This window comes from Prionailurus viverrinus, chromosome B1, assembly GCF_022837055.1.
Source record: "Prionailurus viverrinus isolate Anna chromosome B1, UM_Priviv_1.0, whole genome shotgun sequence".
Classification (NCBI taxonomy): Eukaryota; Metazoa; Chordata; class Mammalia; order Carnivora; family Felidae; genus Prionailurus; species Prionailurus viverrinus.
Window position 1 is genome coordinate 166,821,736 of NC_062564.1, and position 22,736 is coordinate 166,844,471.

Here is a 22,736-nt window from a genome sequence, read left to right on the forward strand (position 1 = left end):
CATTTTTGTGCTCTTATTTAAGTAGAATCCTCAGCTTTCTAAAGACGACCATTATGGTTTTTCTCCTCCTCACTCTTGTGGCTAAGTTCCCTCTTTTTAACAGCTCGCTTCTTTACTAAGGGCCAATCAGATGATGGACTATAAAAAATTACAAAGGCTAAGAGTTTTTGTTCCCTGCACTGCCTTTCACAGTAGTGCCCGGTAGGTGATGTATTTCTTTAAGAAACAATGTTATCCGAAGTAATTTTTTTTTTTTTTGCCTGTAAATAAACACTGCTTTCTGGTTCTGTTATTCTTTTGTCTACATTTTTTTTTGTAGAGGTGCATTATCTCACTAAATATTTAAGATGCCAGTAAAAACATGATATATCTGTATTTGCTCTATTCTCCTTGCCTGTAATATTGGTATTTTTTTTCACTCCTATTTACTTCATACCTACTAGGTCCTGTAACAGAAGTAAAAACTGACATATATGTCACCAGCTTTGGACCTGTTTCTGATGTGGAAATGGTAGGTATTTAGGAAACTTCATGTACTTTTTGTCTTTTGAAGAAAACATGCAGAAGAGAGGGCAAATGATATTTATCTTGTTAATCGCACACAGCTAGAAAGTCAAAGAGCCTCCTAATTAGACTTAAAGGTTTATAAGGATAAGACATTGAATTTACATTTCAGCTCTAATATTTGAGTATTTTTTGGTTTGGAGTTATTCTCAACAATGAAAACAAAAACCTTACTATTACTTGTGTCAGTGGCACAACCTTTTATGTAGTGATTTTTTCCCTTAGAAAATTATTGAAGTGGAGAAAATTGATGAGTGTAATTAGTTTTTGTATAAAACTATATTGTAGTCCTAACTGCATTTAGTACTCCATGTTGGCCCAACTGCTCACAACTTGCCCCCGCCCCCCCCCGCCCCCCCATGCCTTCTCTTCCTGCCTCTTTCTCATGCTTAAAGAGGTTAGAACACCAAACACTGGTCAGGATGAATTCATCTATTCAGTTGTGCCCTCTAATATTAAATATATGTAGTTTAAAGGTTAAAGGACCTACTTTACCTTTTTTCCTTGGTCTTAGGCTCCTCGGCTAATTTTAATAAATTTTGTGAATATAAAATTGCTTTTTACATATTTTACTTGTCTTAGAGATGCCTACAATTTTATGATTAATAATACAATGATATTTGTTACACTTTTACTAATTTTGCTACCTGGTCTAAAGCACAACTGTAATTACTTTGTGCTGGTAGTTTTATTAAATTATAGTAATTAGTCTTGAATGATTCATGTGTATGGTAATTTATTTACCTGATGGAGTAGAAGATTAAGGTATCAAGATGGACACAACATGCTTTAATTGCTGAGAATCATTTAGCTCCATTGATGTAAGAACATTTCTGCTCCTATTAATTTAGTTTTCATTTGGGTAGTTTTTTTTTTTTTATGAGTGGGATAGAGGCTAGAATTTAATGCATATTTATGTGTAGTCATCTGTGATTTGAATGTCACAAACTAATTTCCCTAGGAATACACAATGGATGTGTTCTTCAGACAGACGTGGATTGACAAAAGACTAAAATATGATGGCCCCATTGAAATTTTGAGATTGAACAATATGATGGTAACAAAAGTATGGACACCTGATACTTTCTTCAGGAATGGAAAGAAATCTGTTTCACATAATATGACAGCTCCAAACAAGCTTTTTAGAATTATGAGAAATGGCACTATTTTATACACAATGAGGTAGTCATTTTTTTCTTTTTCCTTCTTTCCTTTTTATGCTTTCTTCCATTCTTTCTTCCTTCTCTCTCTCCCTTCTTCTGTCCTTCCTTCCTTCTTTTCATCCTTCTCGTTTTAGGTGTCTAAAAAATCATTTTTAAAGTGAGAGTTAATTTTAATCGCATTTTTCCATCATAGACTCACCATAAGTGCGGAGTGTCCCATGAGATTGGTGGATTTCCCCATGGATGGTCATGCATGCCCTTTGAAATTTGGAAGTTGTAAGTTACAATAAAAGTATTGTTAGAATTTATTAATATCTAACGCAAGCTGATATTTATATGTGTGCACAATTTCCCATAATCCATAAATCATTGTTCATGACAATAACTGTCCAAGATTTGACTTTTAGGAGACTCTATTTTACCTAATATATTTAAATAAAGAAGTAAAAACAGCCCCTTTTCCAAAAACCAAAAATCAATTTGGACAGATAGCCTGGGTAAACTGACTCATAAATAATAGGTTGGTGGTCAGTGGTGAAATTAAGGACTTCTGAACTCCATGTGTTGGTGGTGTAACAAAGAAAGTACAAAGGATTTTTAAGGGGGGGAGAGGGAGTAATTTAACATCGTCTGTTACAAGCAGAATTCTTTATGGCAGATTTGAAAAAAGGTCAGAGAGGTTTCAGGTCTTCTTGAAATGACCAGGTTAAAATAATATAAGCAGCACTGTTAGAACCAAAGTGGCTGAAGCATGATGAAAGCATCATAAGAGATATGGTCTGATATGTAGACAGATCCAGATCATGTAGCATCGTATAGACCACATTAAGGATTAGATTCTATTGTAAATGCTACAGAAAGACTTTGGAAGGTTTTACTAGGGGATTTGGCATTCTTTAACATTTTACAATTTCATTTCAGCTTTTCTATGGAGAATGGATTGTAGGGAGACTAGAGTAGAAGCAGAGAAGAGTGGGAGGCTATTGCTTTAGTACCATCAAAGATGGCAGTAGCTTAGACAAGGACAGTACTAGAGGCGAAGCTATGAAGTAGATGATTTGCAAATATTTTGTGGAGGTGAAGGCAAGAAGGTGAAATGAATGGGTAGTAAAGAATATGGAATCCCTTCCCCCAAGCTCCCTTTACCTCAGATGGTGGAAAAATGAGATTGCTTCTTCTAATGTGTGCCTCAAATATTTGATTCACTCAGAATCTACCAAAAACAGGTGCTGGCTTTTATTATTGCTTTGGATTCTTAGTGCACTGATTGTGAAACTGTTGCCTGCTCTTACCATTGTGCGTAACTTAATGAGAACTGGCATTCACCATTCTTTGACAACCCCTAGTAATCACAGTGTTTGGTGAGCTAGGTTAAAGCTAGAGAGTCATTTACTCGCTGACCAGTGACTTAAAGAGAGAAAATTAAAAAGATACATAGACAGAAAGGGCGATCTCACTGGGGCATAATTAAAATCCATTTGTACTGTAATAATTTAAATTCCCCTACAGATCGTTCTTATCTATGGGAAGTTCTTTCCTGCCCATCCACCTCTGCTGCCCATCGAGACGCACTCTTCAGAGCGACTTGAACATAGTTGGCAACAGTCAGGGTTTGTACTAGATAAAGAAATCACTCCTTGGAAGTTGGTTTGTTAGGTTGGGAATTAGAAAGAGACATTTTTTTTATCGCTTTCACCCATTTTGCCCACGCCCCCACTTCCTGCCTCAAGTATCGAATCATTAAGAGAAAGGTTATTCTACCACGTTAGGATAGCCAAGAGAAGAATACCCAATTTAAAATATCATGGGCAGGAACATAGCATTCAGGGTCTTTTAAATGTATGATGAAGCATGAATATACTTTAGGAGAGAAATGTTGACACATGACTCTATACTGCTAAATGACAACACAAGCCTCCTAGTTTGTTTTGAGAAGCTGTTTGTAAAAATAATCTCCCTAGGTATCAACTCTTGTAGAATTAAGCTTTCACTGAGGACCTACTGTGCTGTAGTCACTTTAGGAAGGTTTGTGGAGGGAACCGATTCATCTTGGTTCTTTTGAACTTATTTGTGCGTGAGCCAAGCTATCTGTTGTGGGTAGACTGGTCAGCAAGCAGCTGGTTTCCATTTGAGTTGAACACCAAATAATAGGAAATGGGCTTAAATTGCCTCTGGGAGGGATTTGTTGAAGATGGAAAGGAAAATGTCCTGATTGTAAGAGTTTAAAGGTAGTGGAACTGGTTGTGTAATGGTATTCCCTGGAGAGCTCCACAAAGAGCAGAGCCAGTTGTCACTGCAGAATTGTTCCCAGAAGGCACGGGGACTGCCCAGAGGCAGTGTGGAATAGGTGACCCCCGGAGAGCTCTCCCAACAGTAGGGTTTGTTTTTGTTTTTGTTGTTGTATTATTATAGGCGGCATCTGGTACATTTCTAATTGGCAGAGTTGCCGTAGGATGGAAGGAGTCAGTGTTGGTCAAGCCCTGGAAGTGAGTGAGAATGGAAAGAAGTACTTTTTGGGGGGAGGGGTATTATTTCCGCTTTTCAACTGCTTCTCCTATTAGTATGGAAACACATCCAAGTGCCTCTCCTCCAATTTTAATCTCTCCTCCAATTCTGGACATAAGAGCAAGAAACATGCTGAGTTGCAAGACGGTTTATTTAATCTCTACAGATTTCTAAGTCTTAAACGTGTTTTAATAAATCATGATTATTGTTTACTTTTATTCCATCTTTCTTGAACATGTGTAATATTCTTAAATGTTGACCATCAGTGCTGATGGGAAAGGACCACTGACTTTAATCACATTCTGGGCTCTCATTCAGATGCATATCCGAAGAGTGAGATGATTTATACATGGACAAAAGGTCCTGAGAAATCAGTGGAAGTTCCAAAGGAGTCTTCCAGCTTAGTCCAATATGACTTGATTGGGCAAACTGTGTCAAGTGAAACTATCAAGTCCATTACGGGTGAGATGTTTAATAATTAAAATCAATATGCTACTTGGCATTCATTCTCGAGCCTGCAAGTGGGACTGAAAACAGATTCTGGGATTTGAGTCTTCTGAATCCTGGGCTTCAGAGTCTGAGAATAAGTCTACCGCTTCCTAAGTAACTTTCTTAATTGTTGCTTTCAGATGTAATATTAAAAGTACTTACCAACAGCCATTAGAAATCTTACAGTTTGTTTCCCTTATTAGCTTGTCTAAATGCCCATAAAATATACCTGAACTCAGGGATGTTAACTATGGTTCTATGTTATATGTTTCTCTTTGTATTTTTCTTTATATGTATGTAACATTTAGAAATATAGCTCTTTCTGAAAACTAAGGCAGTATTTTCAAATGTGTGTGTGTTTCCATTTTTTTTTCCTACTGACTTTCCATAAAAGTTCGGTCTAAATTCTGCTCTTAGAAAATGCTGAAATTGAATGGTAATTGCTTTTGCAGTACCGGACCTTTAAAATAGACAGCGCTGCAAGAATTTTTTAAAAGTTATAGCTTAATGTATTAAATGGCTTCATCACCGTATAGAACAATAATTGTGTTCAGGGTCATTTTCCCCATAGTTATAGTTAGGAACTATATATTTCTCAGTTTGCTTGCTATGCACAACAGATAATTCTTTGTCTAAAATGCTCTTTTTAGGCTGAAATATGATTATGAAGTTATTGACTAATTGCCTGCATAACCAATAATACATTTTCCTCATGTTTTATTTGTAGGTGAATATATTGTTATGACAGTTTACTTCCACCTGAGACGGAAGATGGGTTACTTTATGATTCAGACATATATTCCATGTATTATGACAGTGATTCTTTCTCAAGTTTCATTCTGGATAAACAAGGAATCAGTTCCAGCTAGGACTGTGTTTGGTAATTGAGATTCATTTTCTTGGGTATTTTTTGTTCACATTATATTTTGATCATGATTCATGGGAATAGCTCGTAGACATAATTTTTTTCTAAGAAAATATTAAATGGTAATATATCAAGCTGTATTCAGAAAAGAATCACATAAGCTTTCCATTTTTCCCAGCCAAGACGAATAAGGCTTGAGGGGATATGGACAGTCTATCCCTTCCTTTGGGGCCCCATCAGATTTCTCTTATTAAGACCTGGCAGATGAAGACCAAGTGTGAAACTGGATATGATTTCACTTTTGGTGACATTCTTGGGCTCCTACCTTAATGTTGTGTAATTGAATTAAAATCATATCTAGGTGTTAAAATGAAATGCACTGGGAACTTACAATAAAACAAATAAAAGTCATGGCTGAATAAATATGAAAGCCTTAGAAAAATTTGCCTTTTAATGAAGAGGAACAAAATGCAAGTGGTTTAAATGCATTGAGTTGGATGGTATTATACACCTAGTTTATTAGCTTATTGTTATATTCTAGTTAAATCTTTTTTTCTGAACACACGATATTTTCTTCTTTTCATTTTTATAGTGGCTTTCTATATATCATATTCTAAGCTATATGAGGTCCAGAACACATCAGTTTTAAATTTTATAGCTCTTCATAAGTCTTCTACATATCAGTCATGCTTTTAAATAATATAATTAGTTATAATGGTATTTATGTAACTTAACAAATTTCTCTATTCTTTTTCTATTGATTGTGAGTAGCACAAGCATTCAGTAGCAGGATAAGAAAGAAAATGTTCCCAGTTGCTCTGGACTGGAGGTATAGTCCTCACAAGAGATGTCAATCTCCCTTTGCTTTTTCTAGTTACTAGGATTAAAGCCACGGGAGAATATTCCTTATCATACAAGAGCTGAGGGGATGGATGCTGGTGAGAAGAAACTGGGGGAAGTAGGAGCTTCTCATCTCACTTCCCCATCCTTATAGAGAACTCATAAGGTGTCTTAGTGTCCTCAGTGCACGTGAATGTGAGGCCATTTTCCATAGACACTGCACCCACCCTCCTTTAGTCTTAGGTTTACTCAAGAACCCTACTGGGGAAACCACTGCATAAAGGTCAATCCTGGGGGCAGGGTATGACCCCAGGAGGGTAGTGAGCAGGTATCATGGCCCTGCCTTCTTCATAGAGTTGCAAAGGTTCAATTAAAGAATAAATCCATGTTGCAAGTGTTGAATAAATTTTACCTATTAAAAACGTATGTAAAAATGAAACAGAAAATAACAAATCTAAGCTTCGCACCATAACAGATTGGGGTTTGAAACTGGAATCTGGCACTTATTTTCTCCATCCATATACATATCCATGCTAATACATCTCTCTTTCATAGACTAGTGAGGATGTGGATTTATGTGCGGTCCTCATCACAGGGCATATGGTGCACTTAGTACATATTGGTTACTCTCTCTCATACTTCTCTGACAGAGAGGAGATTTACTTTGTTCTGACTTGATTTCCTTGATTTTTAGTTGCTTTTTCAAGAGGACATATAATGTTCTGTTGTGTAATTCCAGGCACTCTGCTAAGTCCTTTATGCTCATTATCTCATTTAGTGCCCATACTAATCTTGGGTGTTTCCATGTCATGTTGAGTCAGCCTGACTGGGCAGGAAGCACCTGCTGAGGCTGAGCATCAGACCAAAGTTCTTTAACTTTCTCTGGCACCAATAATATCAATATTTCAGGAACTATTTCATTGGTAATAAAAGTAAAATCACTTATTTTTATCATCTTTTCTCTGTGGTCTTAAAGAACACCTAGAACAGAAAATACTGACCCATCATTTGTGCATCTGATGAAGGTATAATAGTATCTTAATACAGATTCTGCAGCCAAGGTTCTAACCACTAGGTCTGCCACTGATTTGCTGACAAACCATCAGTGAGTTGCTTCTGCTCTTTTCCGCATGTGTTACAACAGGATACATGGTTGTACCTACTTCACAGGGTTGCTATGAGGATTAAATAAATTAATTTGGATAAAGCACTTGAAGGAATGCCTATCACACAATGCATTTTATTTCAATGTTGATTATTGTAAGTCTACCCTGCCACCTACCTCATTTGAGACCACCACTTGATACTATAATTAAAGCTTCTCTGTAGTTTATGTTTATTGTGATTGCTTGATAAGCTTTGGGTGCTTTTTCGGTTCAACACAAACTGGTAGCCACTGTCTCACTTGTCCCCAAATAATGGAAATCACCAGTGGTGCAGAGAAGGATAACATTGATTACAGCTGTAGCCACCCAACATTTCCTACAGATTTCTTGATAACGCAGACACTGTGAGGAAATTAAGTAGCATGTAGTAAGGATAAGATGTGCCATCTTGTGTAATCTTCACAATAGCTCAGCAAGGTAGGTGTTATTAATTTTTCATGGAGAAGCAAAAGAACTCAGAGAAATCAAGAAACTTGTATCAAGTCACCTACTTATAAGTGATGGACCCAGGACAGTTTCTGTCTAACGTTGAGAACTCTGCCATTTCTACTCTGTCATTCTGTCTTCACAGGAAGTATGATGTGGGTACTTGTGGAGTATTCCAGAGCTACTGAGTGAGATTGTATGGATGTGTGCTGAAGATAATTTGTGGGTAGCTTTTTCCATTTGAACTGTGACATTTGCCTGTCTTGAGCTTATGTGCCGAGATGTTGGTTTTGATTGACCAGGGAAATTATGCACAATAATGAAGTCTTGAAATGTCTAAGGTGTGTCAGGATGGTAGTTATTAAATTGTTCATTGAGGCCCTGAGATGGTATTTTCCTAAGGAAGTTAAGTTTAAAGTGTTTGGGGGATCATTGGCAATCTATTTCATATGAGATTCAAGTAAAAAATTCATTCTGGATTAATATTTTTTCCCCTAATTTTAATTTCCCTCTTCATTCAGGGAGAGAATTTTCTGGGTCAGAGATATCACTAGAAATCATGCAAAAACAGACTCCCCCTTCAAAAAAATTAGTGTAACTATGAGAAGCAGAGTGTTCTACATTCTCTCCAAAGGCCTTCTATCTGCAAAGTTGCATGCCTTTAAGTCTTCTAATTATTCCAGTATAGTAAAATGTTAAACCAGAGTAAATGCCAGCTGGCATGTCTAAATCATTACTAGTTCATTTTCTTGGAGTGGCCAGCCAAAAATTTACTCTTGTGCACAGTCTTAGCCCACTCTTCCATGTCCTCTCCCAGCTCCCGGGCCAGCCAATATGGTACATATTCAGCATTATAAAAGCAGGTACTGGCATCAATACTTGAATGTGTCAAAAAAAAATCCTGTGGTTGTTGAAGTGTTTTGAGGGTAGATGCCAGCAAAGCCATTTAGAGCAGATGCAATGTCTTCCTAGATGCAGAGGAAGCATGGCTTCTTATCCAAAGGGTTGGCTTCTGTTTGCAATTCTTTTAGTATTTATTGAACCAAATGCTCTGTCTAAAAACAGCTGTAATAAGCACATTCCTGTCATGCTAGTGCTTTCTTTAAATTTGATCACCAGGCGAACAGAACTTTTTAATGTCTAAAGAAAAGGATGGCAACTTCAAACACTTAGCCAATTGTTTATGCAGGCTACCTTTCCTAACTTTGCCAATAGTCAGGAAAGATGAACCATAGTATCATATACCCTTCAATGGCTGTTCTACAAACTTAAAACTAAATTGACTCAAGTCAGTGAAAAAGGAATGGAAAGTGGCCACATATCCAGGATTTTTTGCATTTATGTCCCTAGCGTAATTTAACATCTTCATGAAACTGGGGATTTACCCTCCTTAATGATCAGAAAGTAATTTGGGGGTTCATGGCTCAATAATTGCATTAATATCCTACTTACATTAATAAAGGAATTTCTTTCTATGATAGCAGGAGAAGATGAAGACCATTACTTGAGGTCTGAGGGAGAAATTGTTCTAGTACAAGAAATAAATGTTCAAAGCAACATGGGAAATCCCAAATTGCTTATAGTTGGGTTTGAGTTTTCCTTTTTTGTTATCACATGCTCTGTGGAATTTTCTGAGTTCTGAGTAGTATTCTTATTTAGGCTGCACTGTTCATGTTTTATTCCCAAGTGTTTTCAGCATAGTTTTTCAGCATAGTAGGGGAAGTAAGGAAGTTGTAGAACATTTTTGAATTCTTAATAGACCATTAAACTTAAATTTTTATGAATAAGAAGAGAAACTTTGATTTATTTTCAAACTATGTAGCTAAAATTTTTTTAATTAATTTACATTTCATAGGCAGCATGGGAAAGCTGCCATTTTTTCTGAGATTCAAAATGGGGGCCTAAAAGTTCTAAGGTCTCTTTCTGAAATGAAGTCCAATAAATTCCCAACACTCCATTTTCTAGCTATTTTAATATCTCCTTATTTCACCAAGCATACATTTTAAAATCTGTTTTAGACAAATAAAACTCTAAAAAAATCACCATTATTTTTTTAAAAGGGAATACAACCAAATCCTCAAATTTCTTTCTCTGTTTATGAAATATTTTTAAAAGATCTATAGTTTATATACTGCAAGTAGCTTTAATTTTTTTATGTTCTAAAATTGACAATTAAGAGGGGACTAGAGAAAAAAATGGGTTGGTGAGGAGGTGAAAAAAATGAGTTTTTATTTCTTATGCATTCGTCATGTATCCAGCACTATATGAGGTATGGTCTGTCCTGAAGAAATGTTAGACATTTATGCCCTCAAGGAGGCTGCACTAAATCAAGTTGTGGAAACAGGCTTAAATACATGGAATAATTAGGGAACAAGGAAGAATATAATTAAATGCTGAGTTGAGGAGACAATATAATTTCTCCCTAAGCTCAAATATTATTATTCCTTTACTGCATGGGGCTTACTTTTTCTTCAGTTTGACATGTATTATTTGGCTTTCAACTAAGGATTGACATGGATTGGAATATATAGTTTAGGTGTCTCCATCATCATCATCATCATTATCATCATCATCATCATCATCATCATCACTATCTTCCTCCTCCTCATCCCCCGACATCTGGGTGTGTCAATTCATGAGCTATCCTGAGCATTATATAGAATGAGTTTAAATGGATATAGTAAATTCTCACAGAAATTTCCAAGCTTAACTAGATAACATAGATTAAATATACAGATAGACAAAGATGCAGAAAGAGTCAACTATTAGCATCTTTAAATAATGCATTTCTCTGTAGTTTTCATGGCAAGTGGAATTTTTATACTGAGAATGGGGACTAACCTTTTTTTTTAGGTTGAGGAGAAGGCTTCCCTGGAAATGATATGCTTTGGAAGCCTGTTGATGAAAGAGAAGTACTTCTATTCCTGTTGCAAAGATTTTCCTGCCTACCACGAACTGATGCATGGTAGATGTCCAATATTTAAAACAAAATTATTCTAGAAATCAATTTTTTCAGAAATCTACATGTACTGCCTTTTATAAATTAAGCTCTTTCACAACTAGATTAGTGTTATTTTATTATTATCTTAATTCAATAGGTAATATTCACTTAAGGATTGTAACTATCTATAATTCATGCTTTTTCTGGTAATGATTCTCAATAGCAACAGGCCATACCTATCCCAGAAATTGTGATGGTCCAAATTACAATGCTATCAACTTCTCACTTCTGGTTGAGAATAAGCACTTCAATAAGTCACACATCCTGTTAGATGGATGTGTTGACTTTCTCAGGTATGTTGGCTCAGATACTAATACCAATCCAATATATGACAGGTGCCTTATATATTTGAAATCTTTATAGCAAACCCAATAGGTAAGTATCAAATGAAGCCCAGTGAGTTTTCCTTACTTAATCCAGGTGGCACTGAGCCAATGATTAATATAGAGGCAGGATTTTAATTATATCTGTGTCTTACTCAAAAACTTGTGCTGGAGCGCCTGGGTGGCTTAGTCATTTAACCATCCAACTTTGGCTCAGGTCATGATCTCACCGTTCGTGAGTTCAAGCCCCACATCGGGCTCTGTGCCGACAGCTCAGAGCCTGGAGCCTGCTTCAGATTCTGTGTCTCCCTCTCTCTGCCCCTTCCCTGCCCATGCTCTGTCTCTCAAAAAAATAAACAAACATTTAAAAAATTAACAAAAAAACCTGTGCTAATTTCACTGAACCACTAGGATTCAAATCTTCCACTAAAGATGGTTTGGTTTGAGATATTGCAAAATTTGTAACCCCTACCCCACCAAATCCCTAGGTTTGTTGGTTTGTTGGTTTGTTTTCATAGAAGTAATGGTAAAGTATTTTGTCTCTTTGCTCTTTTGCTTTTGAAGGGATAACCACAGTCCTCACCATGACCACACTGAGCATCAGTGCCCGGCATTCTTTGCCCAAAGTGTCCTATGCTACTGCCATGGATTGGTTTATAGCTGTCTGCTTTGCTTTCGTATTTTCCGCACTTATTGAGTTTGCTGCTGTCAATTATTTTACCAATATTCAAATGGAAAAAGCCAAAAGGAAGTCATCAAAAGCCCCCCAGGAGATCCCGGCTGCTCCTGTGCTGAGAGAAAAGCATCCTGAAACACCTCTACAGGTATTTGACTTAATCTCCTTCAGTTTAAGATTTCAACTTTTGGGGCAGATTTGCATTGCCAGGGGAAAAACTGAGAATTTGAAAATCCCAATAACAATTTGTGAGTTATTTAAAGTCTGGAAAAGTATAAAAGGATAATTGTAAATTTCAACTTTAACACGGTGATTAATGGCCTAAAAATTAAACAGATTTGGACGAGCTAGATTTACGTGGAGCTACTTGTTTGTAACTTGCTGCCAGAATTAAAAGATTTTTGACAGACAAAATCTTAGGTATACTCTTAAGAGGAACCTATGGATATCTTTGAGTGGGTTGACAAAGCATTTTGGTAGAGTTCATTGAACAAAATAAAGCAGCGGTTCTTAACATGATCCCACATTAGCACTATCCCATGGGGCTGGATGGGGCCTGTGCCCTTGTATTAAACGAGAAAATAAGACCAATAAACAAAACACCCATAGTTGTAGTCGATGTACGCCAAAGATTGAGAATTCTTATCCTAAGGGAACAGACCTGAAAGGATGTAAAAACTTAAGAGCTACTGTAATTTACATTGAGCACATTAGTGATTCTGCAATAAAAAATTCAACCACAAGTAATGGTTTAAAACTCTTTTGCCCAAATCACAGTATATATAATGATCGACTTTATTGTGTGTAGATAATAACTTATTCCCTGTATTTGTTAAATCATTCATTAATTCCTTCATTTTCTAACTCCAGCAAATACACAGTCATTGCCAACCACGTGACAGACTCTGTTTTGGTCTGAGAATCAACAGTGTAGGTAACCCCCCTCCTAAACAAATATCCCGCTCTATGGAGCTTACATTTAAGTGTGTAGAATGAGGAGAGGGAGACAGATGGTTTAAAACCATCTGCATAAATAGGGGCACCTGGGTGGCTCAGTTGGTTAAGCATCAGACTTCCGCCTAGGTCACGATCTCTCTCAGTTCTCTTGCGGTCCATGAATTCAAGCCCTGCCTCCGGGCTCTGTGCTGACAGCTCAGAGCCTAGAGCGTGCTTCGGATTCTGCCTCCCTCTCTCCCTGCCCTTCCCCCGCTCACTCTTTGTCCTTCTCTGTCTCTCAAAAATGAATAAATGTTAAAACTTTAAAAAACATGCGCATGTTAGATGCCGACAGTGCTGTGATAGTGCAGAAGCACCTAAGAGGAAGGAAGCGCTGCCGCATTGCGAGAGGGCTGGGGTGCCATTCAGAATACAAGTGGTCGGGGGAAGTCTTCTGCGGGAAGGTGCGGGGGGGGGGGGGGGGGCGGTGGTGGCATGCAGGTGGTCGGGGAAGTCCTCCGCGGACACAGCGGTAGAACAAATCAGGTTCCATGCTCGCTCTAGCAGGGATTAGCTGGTGAAGTGTCAACAACCTATAGCTCCTACGAGCTCCAGGCACTGGTTCTCTAAGAATAACACGTGAGCAGGTAGGAAAATTATTGCCCTTTCCATTAAGTCCATTTGAATTGACTTAATTTACATTTTCCTCTAGAGTAAACCGTTTCGAAAAATTTTCAAAATCATTAGAATGGATTTTGTACACTGTATTCAGTTAAAAAAAACCTGATTTTTTAAATCAGGCAGTTTTAGCCCTTTCCCATTACCCATGGGTAGATTTATGCCGTCTCTGACTTTTATTGTGATTTTAGTTGTTTTGCTGTCTTGTAGGCCTTGGTAGAAAAATTCTATTTACTATTTCTTTCAAAAAAAAGTTAAGTCTTGGATATTTGTTTATGTATGTATGTATGTATGTATTCATTTATTTAACTGTTTCTGTGTTCTAATTGTTGATTCATGATTTATTTTATTTCCATCTTTTTGTAGGTTAATTGTGTTACTCTTTTCTAGTTTTTTTGGTTAATTCTTAGTAATTTGTTTTCACTGTTTCTTCTTTAATAGTAGTTTCCTTTATTGCCATGAGCTATATTGCATACACCCTTATCCATAGTTAATAACTTTTGATATATATTACTATAATTATTTGCAAAATATTCTACAATTACGCGATTGTTTTTCTCTATGATATTTGGAAGATAAAATTTCCAAAGTGGAATTGGTTTATTTATTTAGCTACACTGTCCATTTCTAGTTGTATCACATTGTGTTCAGAAATGTTACCTGTATAAATGTAAATGTTATCATACTTCCATTGTGTTCTGTATTATGTTAAAAACTTATAAATGTTTGATGGCAATTTGAAAGAAGTTGATTTTTAGTTATTAAATCAATTTTACTTAAAACATTATTATTTCATTTGTCTAACAAATCACCTCTTGTCTTCTTGATTTTTCAAATACCAAGAAAGACACAAAAAATTCTCCCACTAATATGAGCCTGTGTCAAATTTTTTTTTTTTGCCTTTTAACTTTTTTTGTTTTATACACTTTGATACCCTGATATTCAACATGTAAAGATTCGTATCTGCTCTATTTTCGTATCCGTATATATATTTGATTGTAAAATAACCTTTTTTTGGTCCCATATAATACCTTTTCCCTTGAATTCTATTTGGTCTGATTTTTATATTTTTTGAATTCTTTCTTAATATTAGCTTTTGTTATATATCTTTCTCACAAAATTTCTTAGTGTTTATTTTTTCATGTACTTTGGAAGCTATATATATCTTTATATCACTAGTGGTTAATTTTAAGTATTGAAACAAGATATTTCTACTAATGATTTTCTAATAATGTTGAAAGCGTAAATCATTCTGACTCTCCCATGTAGCTGCTAACTTCCCCCAACCCCAGGATTGCTCAAGTCCAGAGATTCTGGATTTGGAGACATATTTTATATACATATTTTTTCTATTTGTGATGAGTTGGCATAGTTCTTTTCATTTTTGCAAAGTGAACTTGCCCTAGTGCTATAATGGAATGTTATCAACACGTAAGTTATTTTGCAGAATTTCCAAAGGTGGGAAGAGAACCAATAATCTTCTATTTGTTCCCTTAAATTTATCACTTGGTTGGAGTAGTTGCCATTGTCAGTAAATGCTTGGTTGAGCACATGCAGTTGGCTAAGTCCACTCTGATTCAGTAACTCCTCTTGGCAGGCTGGGCCACAACCTGTGTGCAAATGACATACCCAGAGTCAAGAATTCATAGTATTTAAAGGTTGGGAAGGAAATCTGGTCAAAATATGCATCGTAGGCTTCCGGTCCTCTACAATATGTGATTGTTTGTGTATGATAACCCATATCTCCACAGCAGTTTACTTGACGAATATCTGTGTTCCAAAGACAGTGATTAATGGGTTAGCCCATCCACCTAACTCCAGATTGCTGCCAGAGCATAGCTGATGTTGCAGTGTCAGTTGTCATTGAATGGCTTTAGTATCAAGTTCAACTCTGAAGGTTGAAAACACATTAAAATTGAGAGAAGGAGAGTGTGAGGAACAGAGAGAGAGAGAGAGAGAGAGAGAGAGAGAAGAAAATTTAGGAGGAGAAAGAATATCTTAAGAGTAACATTTTAAAATATGTTATTGGAAGGAAATATTCTAAAAATATATAAGGTTTGGAGTTTCAGTAGAAATTCTAATCAGACAGCTGAAATTTGCTTATTCAAATATGTATTCCAGCTTGTGTGACTGTTTACTTATTTGAATGAAGCTGCCTTTGTTTAAAATATGCTTAAACCCCTTATTTGGAATTGCCCTCAGAGACTACATGACATTTGGTAATTCTGTCTTTGGGTAAGGTCACTAGTGGTTGGATTCATTGTCACTATATGTGTCCTATGGCCAGTTAATGGCCTAGCAGAGGTGTATGGTGACCACTTCTATTCTTTGGGAATTGGAAAGCGTATGGTTTATGGAATATTCATGAAGCAAGGAGAAAAGGCCGATTGGCAGAATCCAAGGGCAGCTATGGGCAGCTTGAATATGTCTTTGGGCATCTCAAGAGGCAAAGCAGCTGTTATGCTTCTCTTACCTTAATTCTGCCTTTGATTCTGTCCTTCCAGTATTTGAGTTGATCTTCACTGTTGTGGTTGTACCCTTGCATATCCTCACTACTTCTTAGAGTATCTACTCTCTTACTGATGCAGGTGATTTGGATTAATAGGATGGTTTAGAGAATAACTATAAAAGGAGAAGATTTCTCAAAATCATATTTTAAAAACTCATTTGAAAATATATCCTGTAGTCCTTGTTCAGTTAGAAAGTATGCATTTATGAGTATATGTGGTATCTTGTGAAAAACATCCAATGATATAATGACTAAAATTACTTTGGCTTTTAAATTGTGTCAGGTACTATGTGATAGGCTTTACATGTGTTACTTCATTTCAAGATCATGATAACTGTTTTACAAATGAAGAAACTGAGGCTTGCAATTGTTAGGTGATGTAGTCAAGAAATGGTAAACCAATATTTAGATTAATTCAGCTGCATCTGAATGTAAAACTTGTTCTCTTTTATTAAAACTCTGTTTTGTACTATTTAATTTATGATATACTTATGAATAATAGTCATTAGAATGTATATATTATACACATGCATAAAATGATCAGCCCAATAATCTTTTGTTCATATTTCTATGAATAAATAACAATGGCAAAATATTCTGAATGGTTTTTACATGTCAGTGACAAGAACTTTTACAGACATTGTATATATAACTTAATTTTAAAAACTTACAAGATGTGTCCTGTTGGAATCCATGTTTTACCAATAAGGAAATTGATAGAGATCAAGTGATCTTCCCCAAATCATTTATCTGGTAGGTTGCAGGGCTGGGCCAACAAAACCCATACTTTTAAGCCTAAAGCTTTAACGATGGATTAGAAATGTTGAGTGACAGAAATGGAGGATGAGATGGTGGTGGCATCATTCACTAGAACAGAGAAGAGCAGTGAACCACATTTAATGAAGAAGCTAAACTAGTTCAAGTTTAGATAGTGGCAATTCTGTAGCAGGGCATTGTCTCCCTTCACACGATAATGATTTCTGTTTTCAGTCTGCAGCATACCTTTCCATTCCCATCTACTCAATTTCTTTGTCTGTTTCCTTTTCACCATAACTATTCTTCATGGACTTTTCAGAGATTCTTACAAGGATATTTTTAAAATATGTTTTTTTCATTTATTTATTTTGAGAGAGCAAGAGCAAGGGAGGGAGGGGCAGAGAGAGAGAGGGAGAATCCCATGCAGGCTCTGTGCTGTCAGTGCAGCTCTGCTGGACTGATGGGGCTCGATCCCACGAGCCAGGAGATCTTGACCCGAGATGAGACCAATACCCAGATGTTTAACTGACTGAGCCACCCAAGTGCCCCTTTTTACAGAGATATTTACAAAATTAAAGAGCTATTTGCTCTACTTAGAGTCTTTAATAAAAAGATGATATAAAAAATAAATAAAAAATTGAAGGTTCCTCTTGAGTTCAGTAACTCAAGTGCACTCATGAGAATCTCCTTTTTTACTACCCATTGTTCAAAGTCAAACTCAAGCCATATTTCCCATGTATGTGTCTCATTCTGACTGAGCTCAGGAATCTCAAGGACATGGTCTCAAGGATCCACATTTACAAACTGGGGGTGATGAGAGAACCTACTGAAAAGGCTTATCATGAGGGTTTAATAACATCACACATGTAAAGTACATAGTGCAAGGTTAATGCCCAGTAAATAATTGTGCGATTATTATTATCCTTTATTTCTTGAACCATCTTCAACATTTAAAATATATATCACAACATTTATCATTTATAATATCCTAAAGTATTTTGCATTACTAAATTGTTTCATATGTGATTGCTGTATTTACCTAGTTTAGATGGCTAGCTCCTTAATAACATTGATTGTGGCTTTATTCTATTTTCTCACACAGCACAGTGCATGGTGTTTAGAAATTACAGTTTATTGACGGATTATAAGGAGTCAACTATAGGAATCAGACAATGGGAAATGTGGTGCCTCTGAAATTATATATTTATCAACCATGTCCAAAAACATTTGTATTTTATGTAACGTTCTTTCTCGTCAGAGTAAATGTGAACATCAAACAGATGTTAGTAGTGAGCTAGAGCCTGGTCACTGTGAGCAGCTATAACAACTGATATTCAGTCTTAGCATTCTGAGATGCACTTATCAACAGTGGAACTTACCTAGTGGGCAGCAATAGAGAACTGAGGAGGACACTTTGAAAAAAAAAAATAAAACAAAACAAAAAGCTCAGTAAATCTACAAGTGCCACTGTGCATTAAGAGGAAAGCATTGGGGGGGGTGCCTGGGTGGCGCAGTCGGTTGAGCGTCCGACTTCAGCCAGGTCACGATCTCGCGGTCCGTGGGTTCGAGCCCCGCGTCAGGCTCTGGGCTGATGGCTCAGAGCCTGGAGCCTGTTTCCGATTCTGTGTCTCCCTCTCTCTCTGCCCCTCCCCCGTTCATGCTCTGTCTCTCTCTGTCCCAAAAATAAATAAACGTTGAAAAAAATTAAAAAAAAAAAAAGAGGAAAGCATTGGGGCGCCTGGGTGGCTCAGTCAGTTACACACCTGACTTCGGCTGAGGTCATGATCTCACGGTTTGTGGGTTTGAGCCCCGCGTCGGACTCTGAGCTGACAGCTCAGAGTCTGGAGCCTGCTTCGGATTATTATGTCTCCCTCTCTCTCTGCCCCTCCCCCACTTGTGCTCTCTCTCTCCCTCTCTCTCTCTCTCAAAACTAAATAGAACATTTAAAAATTAAAAAAAGAGGAAAGCATTATTTGTTGTCCTTTGGTCAATTTAGTCATACCACTTACACACATGTCAATGACTGTTAGCAACATCAGTGTTAAATACAATGATTCCCTAGTGATTGGTAATACACAAGCATCATTTCATTGCAACAGGGTGTACAAACTAGGTCAGTTTCAGATTTTCGTTTTAATCATTCTCGAAACTCCACTTAGAAATGCTGTTCTTTAAATAGTTTAAGCTAACATGCAAGAAACTTTCATTTTTCCATTTGTCCATATTTCTTTCATTTCTTAACTTAGTTTAAAGTTCCCTTGGCAGTTTGCAAAAGGACATGAAGCACTGCTGTCAGTTCACTTGACATTTACGTATGTTCGTGACACTAGTTTAATGACATTCTTTAAATCATATATAAATTGTACCTCCCCAAGCCCATACCTTGTTCGGTACAGGATGTTCTGTAGTCAATAATTCTTTTTAGGCAATGAGTCATTGCTTAATCGCACAATTACTAAACTGTATGATTTATGTCAAGAATAACAGAATTTTGTCTCATTCCCAGCCGTATTTTTTATCTTTTTGTATTATTACGTGTCTTGTGCAGCTTCATGAGAAATTGTCTTGTTGCTAATCCTTGAAAACAAATCTAGTCATTTAACAAGAATTTACCAAACAACTGCTATGCACAGTCACCATGCAGGGCACACAGGATTCAAAGGCAAAACCTAGGAGTGTTGTCTAGTGAAGGGGAGAGGCTGTTAGTCTTGTGAGTTAGTAGCATAGTTAGTATATAGAAGTGTCGTCTGAGTCCTGGTTTTAGATTAATACAAGCAAACTTTTAGTAGTGGGAACTCACTCTCAAATCTTTGCTGCTACCTTAGATCTATCTGCTGAAATACCAATCTCTATATTCAATTACATTTTGGGAACCTATTATATTTATGAACATATTTATGAAATACCTATTAAGTGTCAGTATGCTAGGAATACTGTACTCACTCCCTTCATAGATATGAGAATAGTACTGAAGGTCAACATTCAATGATTAATTTCGAATAATTAAATAACGATTAATGTACAAAATGCTGTGAAAGAGAAGCAGAGAGGGTAATAAGTTATCTCAGAGAGAATTAAGCTGAGACTTCACATTATTTTTTTGAAATACAAAACGTGGCAAGTTAAGGGACATCATTCAAAATGACAAATGGAGGAGAAGCAATCAGTTTTAGTAGCTCATTGAAACCATAATGTGCATATTTTGGTGACTATTGATAATAATCACATGGGTAGAAAAATGCCAACATTAGCAGCATGATTAAAAATTTAGTCTGTTTATTTCTACAGAATGGGAAATGCCATAATTTTAATGCTATTAGGAAGGCTAGATATATTAGCTGTATTAGTGTTCAAGGAAAGAGTAAGGTGTCTTATAAACGTAGTATAATACAGTGTAGGGTGTGTGTGTGTGTGTGTGTGTGTGTGTGTGTGTGTGTATGTGTGTGGTATAGATATAGATTAATAGTAAATCCATTTTTTGATTTTCATGTATTCTATGTTTACAAATATGGCAAAGGAAGAAGCTGTGAAGTGTATACATTACATGGAATTTGGGGAGGTAGCATGTCATTACTATGATGATCATCATTTTTTTATTGTCTACAATGTACTATATAGATATGTACATATATGTATATATTTATATATATATCCCATATATGTGTGTGTATATGTGTATAATACATAGGGCTAGTTACTTTACATACGCTATCTCTAATTTCTACAGTGAGCCCCAGGATGAATTGTCATGTTGTTATACACATAATTTTATGGTTGAGGAAAATAAACCTTGGTGAAGTGTTTTTGGACACTTTCAGATGCATGGTGCTGCCTCTCAGTAGAGAAAACAAAGAGGCATAAAGGGATTTTGTCTCTACTCTCAGGTCTCCAATGGAGCTTTAATAACACAACGCAGTATTTGGGTTTGCACTTCTCTGTTAGATGAACGAGTTAGGCAAGGTAATATCTAAATTTCCTTCTAATTGAAAAATCTGTGCTACTACAGACTCATTCACTCTCTATAACCAATGCCAGCTTGCTTTATACTCTTCAACATGTGCTTGCTTCGGTAAAAAATGATTAGAAGGAGGATGAGTCTTTTTGGGTTCACTGAGTCAGATGCAATTAAATATTCAAGTTATTTTATGCTCACCTATATAGCAAAAACCATACTATTCCAGTGGCAATAAAAGCATCAACGGATACTATGTGACCTAGTGCCAGAGAGTATTTTAAGCATTTTACATATATTAACTCATATAATTGTCACAGCAGTCCTGTCTGATCTTCATCCTACCTGACAGATGAGGAAATTGAAGCGCTGAGAGGCCTGAGTGATTTGTTCAAAATCATACCGCTTGCAAGTAACCAGGCCAGGGTTTAAGCCCAGGTAGGCTGGCTCCAAAGGGTAGGTTTACAAGTGGGAATGAAGGCTGCAGTTACAACCCACCACCAGCACTACTGACCCTCTGCTCTGCCTACCGCCCCATACTCATGCCCCGCCCCTTTTCCTGCTTTCCTGAGGGCTGTATTCATGCTCACATTGTTCAAAGGGTAAGCCGTACTTTGAAACTCTGTCCCGATTATAACAAGCCCTATCCCTTAGCTAGTAGTTTAGGTTACATAGAAGCCAAAATCACAGAAAAGTAGGCACACTCTCCGAATGCCCAGGTTTGCATAAAATACACAAAAATTTTGTCAAGGCTAAAAATGACAAATTGATTTAGTGCAGTCATGTCGACAAACTATAGAGCAGTCCCTAGTTTTGCCACTTTTTGACATTTTAAACAGTTAAAAACATTCAAAAGTATGACTGTTATTTTTTATTTGAAATAACCTGTCTTACACGTTTATATCTTCAATTAACAATGTTTACTTAGAATATACGTTCAGAAGAATCGTTCTAAAGGTTGTAGGGAAAATTTTAAAGGAGTTCAAAAGAGACCTTTTTGCCCTAAATGAATTAATACTATTTCAGGTGGCAGAGTATAGTGATATAAATAATCAAGAGGAGCAAATATTCTGTAGGGATCAGGGCACGTTTTAAGAAGCATCCTGAACTTTGGGAGGGCATGGTGGGAGAACTCAGCCTACCAGTGAGGTGTGTTTTACTGGTGGCCAGCAGATGCAGGAGAATAGCAAGGAAATGAGCTAGCTCATTACTATAAATATCATTAGTTTTGTTTGTGATATTTATGGACTAGCCTAAGGATCATTCTGGAGTTGCTGTATGATTAATAAACTATTCCTATATTCCTGGAATTTTTATGACTTCTCCATTTACTCCATTATTCCTCTAGCACATCTGGAACAAACTTGCTAAGTACCTAGCAAGTACTTGAGTAATACTTACTGGTTGATTTCATTCCTCATACAACTGAGACATGGGCTCAAGTGCCAGGGATAGCAATATATGAAGGAACCACATATTTCCTTCAGTGACATTTTATTAAAAGGTTTTTAAATTTACTTTTTATTATTTTTAATGTTTATTTTTGAGAGAGAGAGAGAGAGAGAGAGAGAGAGAGACAGAGCATGAGCAGGGTAGGGACAGAGAGAGGGAGACACAGAATCCGAAGCAGGCTCCAGGCTCTGAGCTGTCAGCACAGAGCCCAAAGCGGGCTTGAACTCACTAACCATGAGATCATGAACTGAGCTGATGTCGGACGCTCAACCGACTGAGCCACCCAGGTGCCCCTAGAAGTTTTTTTTTAAAGGCATTTCAAATTTTTATTAATTTGGTGATCTTTTTCCATCTCTGTTAGTAATGTGAGTGAACCAGCCCTTCTTCAAGAGTGAAAAAAAATCAGCTTCAAAAATTACAGCTGCTTGAAACAAA

At 36.7% G+C, this 22,736-nt stretch overlaps 1 protein-coding gene across 3 annotated transcripts in view; it reads left to right on the forward strand.

The window, feature by feature from the left end:
- The window catches only part of GABRA4 (gamma-aminobutyric acid type A receptor subunit alpha4), a 142,982-nt gene that overhangs the window by 16,575 nt on the left and 103,671 nt on the right, over nt 1-22,736 (forward strand). For 2 of the 3 annotated variants that reach the window (XM_047856693.1, XM_047856691.1), the window contains exons 3-8: nt 444-511; nt 1,526-1,746; nt 1,921-2,003; nt 4,551-4,694; nt 5,449-5,601; nt 11,907-12,166. In XM_047856693.1, coding sequence (XP_047712649.1) covers nt 444-511; nt 1,526-1,746; nt 1,921-2,003; nt 4,551-4,694; nt 5,449-5,601; nt 11,907-12,166 — 929 coding nt within the window. The remainder of the gene's footprint in view (nt 1-443; nt 512-1,525; nt 1,747-1,920; nt 2,004-4,550; nt 4,695-5,448; nt 5,602-11,906; nt 12,167-22,736) is intronic. The other variant, XM_047856692.1, reaches the window with a different exon arrangement.